This window comes from Zootoca vivipara, chromosome 3, assembly GCF_963506605.1.
Source record: "Zootoca vivipara chromosome 3, rZooViv1.1, whole genome shotgun sequence".
Lineage (NCBI taxonomy): Eukaryota > Metazoa > Chordata > Lepidosauria > Squamata > Lacertidae > Zootoca > Zootoca vivipara.
Genome location: NC_083278.1, coordinates 43,562,011 through 43,571,854, shown reverse-complemented (window position 1 = coordinate 43,571,854; position 9,844 = coordinate 43,562,011). Strand labels below are relative to the sequence as shown.

Genomic DNA, 9,844 nt, shown 5'->3' with positions numbered 1-9,844 from the left:
TAAAATTGAGCTTTGTGTGCCCCATTCACTATAATGGGAAGTTTAAGAACAGCTATAACATTCTGTCTTTTCTCCCAAAGTAGATGAAACTTACAGGAACAGGAGCCCCCCCCCCAACCAAAAAACCTATTGTACAATATGATGGGGGCAGGGGGCCTTGCTGAGCACCAAGGGGGGGTGTATCTGCACCACACCAGGGACTCAAGTTCTAATACCTACAGTTTTTACCTCTTTAATAAAATACATTTAAGCAAACAGCTTAGTCCTTCTCTTAGGGGAGGTGTCTACTTGCAGTGCCTAAAAGGCTGTTCTTTTTTTATTGCATTGATTTAGTGTTAACAGAAACCCTTGATTCATACATTCATAAAAGGACAGGAATAGATTTAAGCTACAAAGTACTGAGACAATGTAAAATCCTTTGAAACAGAAGGATGGGTGCTTCTCCCCAAACACATTAAGAAACACATGGATTGGACTTGCTATATATAGGTAGATCAATGTATCTTAGGAGCAATAGTATTCTGCAAGTAGCCATCGCCTAATATTCAATGTCCTATGTGCCAACAGTCCCCACAATGTGGAGCATTTATAAATGTGATCAAAATAAATTAAAATGTTGTACTGCCGTTGCCTATCAAAATAAACCACCATTATATCCAGGTTTCTGCTCACTGACAATAGTGGCCAGTGTGGTGGGGTAGTGTCACAGATTTGCATCCAAACACCAGTGTTGCTGCAGGTTACTTGGCTAGTGCTGGGGCAGGGATGGAGCAAGGTTAGGGCTGTGCAGGTGTGCTGGTGGAAGTGCTGGCTTGGCTCTGCCAGCACCTATCTTCCCACTGCTCTGCCCTAGAGCTATTCAGGTAGGCTGCCTCACCTCACTGGCTGCTACTGCTCATCCCTTCTGGAAGCGTGGAGAACAGGGAGCACCACATCTGTCATCAGCTCCCAAACTGTATGCACAACCCCTTTGGAAGATAATGAACACTGACACTCTGAAGACACTGACAACCTTCTAGTTGCTGTCTTGCTTTCTCTTCTTTCACTTTCCCAACAGGTGAAAGGTTCTGTCAGCATTCGTGATTCACTCTGCAGCCTTCTGTTGTGCTGTGACGTCTTGATAATCATGCTTTTATGTTTATTGTTGAAACATGAAGTAATCAAAAGCATTTGTATTCATCAATTTAGAAATATGAACTGAAATGTTTGCTTAGATCTCTGACCTTAAAATATTTGTGCCCCAATAAAAGTCTGCAGTATCATCACAACATAATGACACTGAAAAACTCTTTTCTATGGACTTAAATTCAAGCCAAAAACAGCTGCAGCAATTTTCAAACATTTCCCACCAGTAAGTGTCCCAGTACTGTCTTAATTGTGCACATAGCTCAGGGATCACTTCTGAGACTGAATATTCCTATCATAGCAGCTTGCTAATGGCTGAATCATTGTCAGATGGTTACAATTGAGAAGTAGATAATTTGCAACTGTCAGAAATACAAGACTAACAATAGAATCCTATGCACCCAGCTACCCAGAAGTCCCACTGAGTTCAGTGGTGATTACTCCCAGGTATAAGATTGTCACCTAACTGATAAACCGTTTAGATAAACCGTTTACTCTTTTCAAGGCATTAGACAAAATATCTGCCTACTGTTGAAACAGTGGTCCTATCAGATAAACAACTTCAAAAAAGATTGATTATTGCTTATGGGAGGACCAAGCTCAGGAGTGGAGCATGAGCTTTGTTATGCAGAAGGCCCCAGGCTGAACTGGTGGGATCTCCAGTTAAAAGCATCAGGTAGCAGTTGATGTGGAAATATTTCTGCATCCTGAAGCGATGAACAGCCTCTGCTAGATGGACAAGTAGTCTTACCTGGTATAAAACTGCTTCCTTTGTCCCCAAATGGAAACAGGCTTTCATTTGCTACCTTCTGAATCTTCATTTCAACAAAGCACTCAGTTTTGCATTTAATTCTGACTGTGTGGTTTCAAAGCATGCCACTTAATACTTCGCCAAGGATAGAAAGTGTTCACTTTGTCAATCAACCAGCATTCTAGAGTAGATGGAGGAAAATGCACATTTTTTAAAAAAAAAACCCAAATGTATTTGTTTACAAAAGCCAGAGTTCAAATAATTAGGAAACAAGTTCCATGAGCAGAAGGGGTGTTTAGACTTATTTTTACTCAGAAGAAGCCTTCCAAGCTTCATAGAAAACTGCTTTTGAAACTGTACCTTGTACAGTATATAAAATGGCATGGAAGATCACACTGAAACTCACACTGAGACTCTGGATCTGAAAATATGTATTTCACTAAAGAGTTGAACCCACAAATATTTTTTCTTTAAATCCTATATTGAATATTAGCTAGAAATTTTAATTTTTTCTAAGCCTCTTTTCTCCCAGAAAGAAACTATCTGAGCCAATGTAAACACCATTACTCTATGTATTGGCCAGTGACTGCTGTATTACAAACAAATAAAAAATGGGGGGAAGTTTTAAAAAGAAATGGTAAACAATAAATTACTATTCAGTGCACATAACCAGCTATATACATAGCAGGATTTCCAACAAAATATAAATAAGATAGCATGCCAGTGGCTCAGGAGGAATAATCTGTGCAACCACGGTGCACCTGTTTCACATACAGATCTCTAAAATGTGTCCACATAAGCTACTTCTCAGTTTTTCTCAGTACACATTGCAAAAAAAAACCGATATTTGTGTTTGCATTTGATGAAAATATAACAAGAAATCACCATAGCGCTGATTGCTTTAACAAAATAATTAAACTTCTGTTCAGGCTGCCAGCTCTTAATTCCTTTTCAAAGTCACATCTATATAAAATAAAACGACCACCTCTCCAAATAAGCCAACAACACAGAAAATGGCCAATGTCCGTGGCATCATCAGTCTCTTTTAATCAGATACCTTTCTGTGGAAAGTAAGGAGAGTTTTGGATGAATGATCCAGAGATAGTGTAACTGGAATATGTTGTATCCAGGAAACAAAGATGTCACATATTCTGGAGGGATTTCCCCCACCATCTTCACTTGGAATAATGGTTTCGTTAGCTTTTAAAAATATATATGTAAAGTTCAAGTAAGGGATAGGAGTTTAATTCCAAAACCATTTTTCTAAATTGCCAACAGACCTGTACTCCTGGTGTCTTTTTACATGATCACAGGCAAGGCATGCATGTGATTCCCAAAATCGAGGAAGGTGCACTGAAAAATCCCTCCTCCAGTCGAAGTAGCTAACATACAGTTTATCATTTTTGTCAAGCAAAAGAAGATACTCTGAGAGGTCCCTTGGAGAGAGAAAATCCTCCACGTGAATGAAAGAACTAGCTGGGATGTAATTCTCATAGTTTTCTCTAGGAGGACCTAGAACGACTGGCACAGATCCAGCAAGAAAAGCATTGTAAAGCTTCTCTGTGATATAGTCTCTGTGGATAGAATTCTCAAAGGAAAGGTAAAACTTACAAGCGGAGATGGTTGGGATCAAATTTTTATCACTCACATAGTCTCCAAATGCTTGCCCATAGGTATGGATCTCAAGGTATTTACTTAGTTCATTATAATATTTGACCCTAGCATGCTCTGGGTTCCAGTTACTCACCACCCAACACACCAGTCTTTCTTTATTCGGTATTTCAAATGAAAAGGAGCTGGTGCTAACTACCATAGAGCCATAAGGCACATGAATGTCTGAATCTCGACGATACGTGAGGGTCAAATTGAATAGATGCTCAATCCCACTCTTTTGTGGAGTGTGTGTTGGTGATTCCAAGTTCATCCAGATCCATTTCTGAAATGGCGGCCTAGGTTGCTGAGGTAAATTAGTCAGATCCCAACTGATGTCTCTGTGGTGAATAAGAACGGCATGAGACTGGTCATATAGTGTGCGGTCAGTAGTCAGGTGGCACCCGTGGATGTTAAATGCTGGGCAGAGTTTCAGATCAAATGTCTGACCAAACGGCCATACCCATATCAGAATAGTTGTCTCATTGGTATAATAATTTTTGGTGGAGAAGAAGTTCTTCATTTTTATAACAGAGCTAGCTGATTCAATAGGACCAGATATCCAGCTGCTTGTTGGTTTGATATAAATAAGCAGACATGCCATGAAGCATCCCAGCACAATGAAGATAAATAGAAATGGCCGGAAAATTCCTTTGGGTGATGATGTCATAATTTGATCTGTGAAGGGAAGATGGAAATAGGAAGTCATCATCAAGCATTAAATTATTGTAATGTTACCCCATGGTAATAATGTCATACATTATACATTATTGTTACACAAAGTGGTAGAACAACACCATCTGAGAAAAATCCGCTTCAGGAATCCTATAAGTAAATAAATAGCTCACTAGTAGAGCAGTTGTTCTGCATGCAGGATTTCCCAAGTTCAGTCACCAATATTTCCTAATGAGTGGTTGTTTTGTTGGCAAAATTTTCAAAATATCAGGAAAAAGCAGGTGAAACATTTGCTTGAGCTATACTTGCAATTGGTACATCTCTTTCCATAAGTGTAAATCAATACTTCAAGGGACACTGGAATCTAATTTACATCTCATCTAAGTTACTGTTACTGGATAGAGAATATGTCAGATGGATGGAGTGAAATGCAAGGAAATTATTTATCAAACATTATCTCCACAACCCCTCAATATTCCTGCAAGCAGCTGCCTAGTAGAAATTAGTTAAACTCTGCTGAAGTAGATGAGTGGACAACCATAGCATATCATGAAAGGTTAGTGTGCCAACAGTTTTCAGTATGTTGTCTCTAGCCCTCCCCACCATAAACAAACTTTGTTAGGCATTCTGTTACATTTTTACATGTATTAAATAAAATATAACAACAACAACAACAGACAACATATTTTATGGAAAGATTTGAAGGAGAGTGAAATGACTTGATAGCAAATAAAGTCTAATATTCTTTATTCTTATTTTAGCAAAAACAGTAGTCTTTGTGGCACCTTAAAGACACAGTAAATTTTAGTCACAGTAAATTATTTTCCCAGGACACTCAAATCTGAAGAAGTGTGCATGCACATGAAATCTCATACCAATGACAAACGTAGTTGGTCTCTAAGGTGCTACTAGAAGGGTTTTTTGTTTTGTTTTGTTTTTTACTACGGCAGACCAACACAGCTACCTACCTGTAACTGAAATCACAGTGATTGGGATTTTTTTTTTATTAAAACCTTATTGCTTATGTTTGATGCATTTCGTATGTTCTTTTGATACAGAAGATCAATTTAATTAATAAATAAATTCTACAGAAAAGTTTAGTTCAATTTATGGAGATTCCTATCAACAGCTCTTAGGTATGATAGGTACATGGAGTCTTTAATTCAAAACACGAGAGACAAGTCTGGTTGGCTGCTGTTGGAAAGAGATACTTGTTGCTTTGGGCAAAACTTTGCTCCTGGTTTCTGTACCTTACTACCACCCTTAATGTCCCAAACAAATTTTGATTGCTGCAAACTGGAAGCCCCAGTGAATGCTAACTTTGCACACCCACCATCATGTTAAACTGTGAAAATTCTACCATTGATGCAGGCCAACACAAGTTCTCATGGTTGTAATCCTCTTGCTAAGAATGAATCTCAATGAATGAAAAAAATGCCAAATTCCTCCACAAAGAGTTTCTGTCTTCTCTCATTCATCCTAACAACATAAACATTTGAATTTCTTATACAGTGTGAATCATATAAGATATACTAGTTAAGCTATTAAATATTTATGTTTTCCCCAAAAGATAATACAATGAAGTAAAAAAAAAAAAAGGCAGAACTTCATCTTGTTCTGACTAATTATTTTTAACAAGACACTCTATGAATTTAGTAAATTGCTGGAGAAAAGGCAACCCAGAAGAAGAAGAAAGAGAAAGAAAAATGTGTCTTTACATTCAGGAGAGAAAAGTCCCACAGAGAAAAATCAATAATGCTCTGTTATGAGAATGAGTCACACAAGTCAGATCATTCACTAGTGATTACAGTGAGAGAAATCAAACATTTGATTGAAGTCAATAACATAGCTCTCACTGAATTTAATGGTGTTTGATTGCCCCCAATAATGGTAGATTATGTCCAACAACTGTACATAAAGCTAAGTACTCCAACAGATCAAAGCAAACAAATATAATGAAAAGGTACCACAGAAACCAGAAAACTAGAACATATAATTTTAAATGTCTTTACAAACATTTCTATTGAAAACTGTAATATGTAAAATCTTCCCTTCCCCCCTCAAAAATACTATGAAAATTTGATCTACACCATTGTTTAATACATAAGTTTTAATTTACAAGCCACCATCATCTGTAAGGAAGCTAACTAAAGTTTTTCCACATCTAATTATTTACTGCTGAGTAATACAGCTATTTTTATTGCGGCTCTTGAAAAACAAGTAATACATTTAAGTTATGAGTGTATAACAGACAATTGCTTTTGATTTGCTTGAGAAGGTAGATCTTGCAAACAACATCAATGAATGTTGCACTGACTGTAAATATGTGCAGAATAATCAAGTCCAAGGTAAGATTTCAATGGAAGCTGGGGGAAAACTAAATAAAGGGACAGGAAACACACATGTTGTGAGAGAAGTTGGGAAGAGGGTCGCAGGAGGAAAGAAACATGGCCCAGCGCTACCCTCAGGGGGCTCAGATGACTAACAAGTCACTCCATTTGGGGGTGGGGGTGGGGGTGGGAGGGAGATCCTGCAGAGCACTCCCTTCTACTCTTACCTGACCCTCCCTCAAACCCAGCCCGAGGATACGGCTTTCATTTCACCCTCAGACTCAAGGGATGTAGTTTCACCTCCAGAAGCATGTAACCACAGAATTAACTATGGGTCCTTTAATGATTGCAGACAGCTATCCATTGTGGTTCTGGAAAAGAGGCTTAGGGATTCTATGGCAGACAGGGTAATGTGGGAAATGTTTCCTAAAGGAAAAAAGTTTTTTGGGGGAAACCTCTCCCCTAAACATTTTAAAGAGCTTAACAGATGGCTCAGTAGAGTTTCTATACTTCCAGTATTCCAAAGATAGTAATACCTGACTGGAATTCTACATTATTTCAGATAACAAGTAGAACAAAATGCTTTATCATCCAAATACGTTTTTGGGGTGGATAATCCTTAGCTGATAAAGTTAAATGAAATTGAATAAATCCCAACTGTTCTGATACCAGCCTTGCAAACTGAACGCGCTTCTGTAGAAAAGTTCTAATACAATTTCAAAACCAGACTATGACACGCCTCCCATAAGTCAATTGGAAAGGTACTTTAAATTTGAGTTTTAAGTAAATTGGAAAGGTACTTTAAATTTGAGTTTGGTGAAAGTCATGAATATGTAATTTGGAAACTGATGTTGTTTTACCACTATAGCCATTTCTCCTTTTATTCCACCAGGGGTACACACTGTTCCTTTCTTAGCTAAAATAGAGGGCTTTTCTTGGAGGGCATGCTGCCAAGGCAAATCTGTCATGAACTGTATTTTGTAATGTCATTTCTACAAATTCTAAGAATGATCAACACATTTCCATGGCAGTTATTTTAAGCACAAAGTTCTGATTAACCATTGTTTATTGAAGCAAGCCTACATCATAAACAAAGGTTTGAAGTTGGCACGCTTGAGAAAATTTAGTTAAAACTAACCACTGAAGTTGTGGTAAAAAGGGAAGGGACATCCTGCAGGCTGTATTTTATATACGGTATTGTATCAGTGCTGTATCTGTGTAGAGAATTTGATAATATGTTTCACTTATCAGGTTTACAGCTTAAGTTATCATCATATTTGTACTTTTGTCTCACATTTCATTGGCATTGAAGCCATTAAAAGGGAACAGCAATGGTTTATTTAGGTGTGACCGTCAGCGATAAGGGTTGTTTCCTCAGAATGTAAAGGGACCATTAGGTCCAGTCGTGACCGACTCTGGGGTTGCGGCGCTCATCTCGCGTTATTGGCCGAGGGAGCCGGCATACAGCTTCCAGGTCATGTGGCCAGCATGACAAAGCCGCTTCTGGCGAACCAGAGCAGCACATGGAAACACTGTTTACCTTCCCGCCGGAGCGGTACCTATTTATCTACTTGCACTTTGGTGTGCTTTTGAACTGCTAGGTTGGCAGGAGCTGTGACCGAGCAATGGGAGCTCACCCGTCGTGGGGATTCAAACCACCAACATTCTGATCGGCAAGCCCTAGGCTCTGTGGTTTAACCCACAGCGCCACCCGCGGTCCCTCAGAATGTACCTTATGCCAAAAGAAATCTTGTGATTTTGACACATGATATCTACGATGGTCAGTGGATAGAGTACATACTTGGCCATATAGTTTAGATCACCAGTTCAATTGCTTTGGGAACTTGACTATCAGTCATAGTTTCCATTTTTTCATAGTTTCTGAATACCACTTGCTGGAAACCACAGGAGCGGATAGCTCTTCCAGGTCCTACTTTCAGACTCTCTATAGATGTCTGGTTGGCCGCTGTGAAAACAGTATGCTAGACTAGATGAGCCACTGGACTATTCCAGCAGGTTCTTATGATCTTCTACTTACCTTGGGAATGGTTCTATTTAATTGTCATCTCCAAATTTTACTTATGTTCATGTTTTCTTTGTCATGCCCACTGGCTTTTATATGTATTTATATTTATATGTGTTCATCACTATATATATTTTTCGATTTTTATTGCTTTATAAATCTTATGGCATTTTTAGCCTCCTTACTGCAAGCCATATTGAAGCTATCTTGTGAAGGGCAAGGTGTAAATAATTTAAATGCAATGAATAAAATCACAAAACAATGGCAGGTTGGATTTTCCGGTCTTTTACATTGGTACACAGCAGTACTAGGGCGGGTGTGGTGAGGAATTAGTGAGACCATAAGCAGTGTAGAAGCCAGCTCAAATGAAAATCTTCTTTGCTTTTTTGGAAAATCTTCTTGCCATTAAGAACCAATTCATAATATCCTGCATCAATCCTAATTAATACAATTTTAGGATGAGGCATTCAATATTTTCTTGATTTCTTTCTCCCTTTCTATAAGCCCCGTCTCTCACAAAAGACTGACATTTCCAAATCAATCCTATTCTGCTACTGTGTTATGTGTGCTGCATCACTGATCAGGCTTGTAGGTAGCCCATTACCACTGTACATTGTTTTCTTCTATAGCAATTTAGAAATCTTCCATTGTAAAGCTAAGGAAACATACTTTCAGTGTGTTCTATTGTTTAATGTCCTTTTTTAGAATGACAATATGGAGGAGGCATCTTTGATGAATTTCAATAAAGTGGTAATTTTCATTTTCCTTCCGAATCCCTCCGGTACTAGAGCTAAAAAAAAAGAAAAGTACTAAGAAGAAAATATGATGATGTGCAACCAGAAGATTAAATATTAAAGGTCAGCAAGTGCTTGCTTTATACTTCTTGCAGCACAAAATCATACATAAAATTAATTTTTAAAAGCTGCTTATAGAACTGTTGTGCAGTGTATTACGAAGCTACTGAATTTTAGACAGAGATTTGAATTTTAATGTAAATCCGTGGGGAAGCTATCAATATCTAAAAATCTGCACATCATAATAAAATACACATTTAAATCTTAGGATGGACTCAAATGAATTCTTCTTCTTCTTCTTCTTCTTCTTCTTCTTCTTCTTCTTCTTCTTCTTCTTCTTCTTCTTCTTCTTCTTCTTCCCACCATGAAGTGATCCCCCTCTCCATTGCCTTGTAATGAGATCTACTTTACACAGAGGATCATAACGAAAAAGTTTCAGCTGCAAGACTTGCATTTGGCAAAGCGCATTATCTAATCAAAGATAATGCGGGTTGTG

General features: G+C 38.1%; 1 protein-coding gene across 1 annotated transcript; it reads right to left on the bottom strand.

Annotated features, from left to right (window-relative positions):
• Nucleotides 1-3,119: 3,119 nt before the first annotated feature.
• Nucleotides 3,120-4,204, bottom strand: FUT9 (fucosyltransferase 9). The gene has a single exon (XM_035110684.2). It carries the CDS (start codon nt 4,194-4,196, stop codon nt 3,120-3,122), a length of 1,077 nt encoding a protein of 358 aa, XP_034966575.1. The 5' UTR covers nt 4,197-4,204.
• Nucleotides 4,205-9,844: the final 5,640 nt, after the last annotated feature.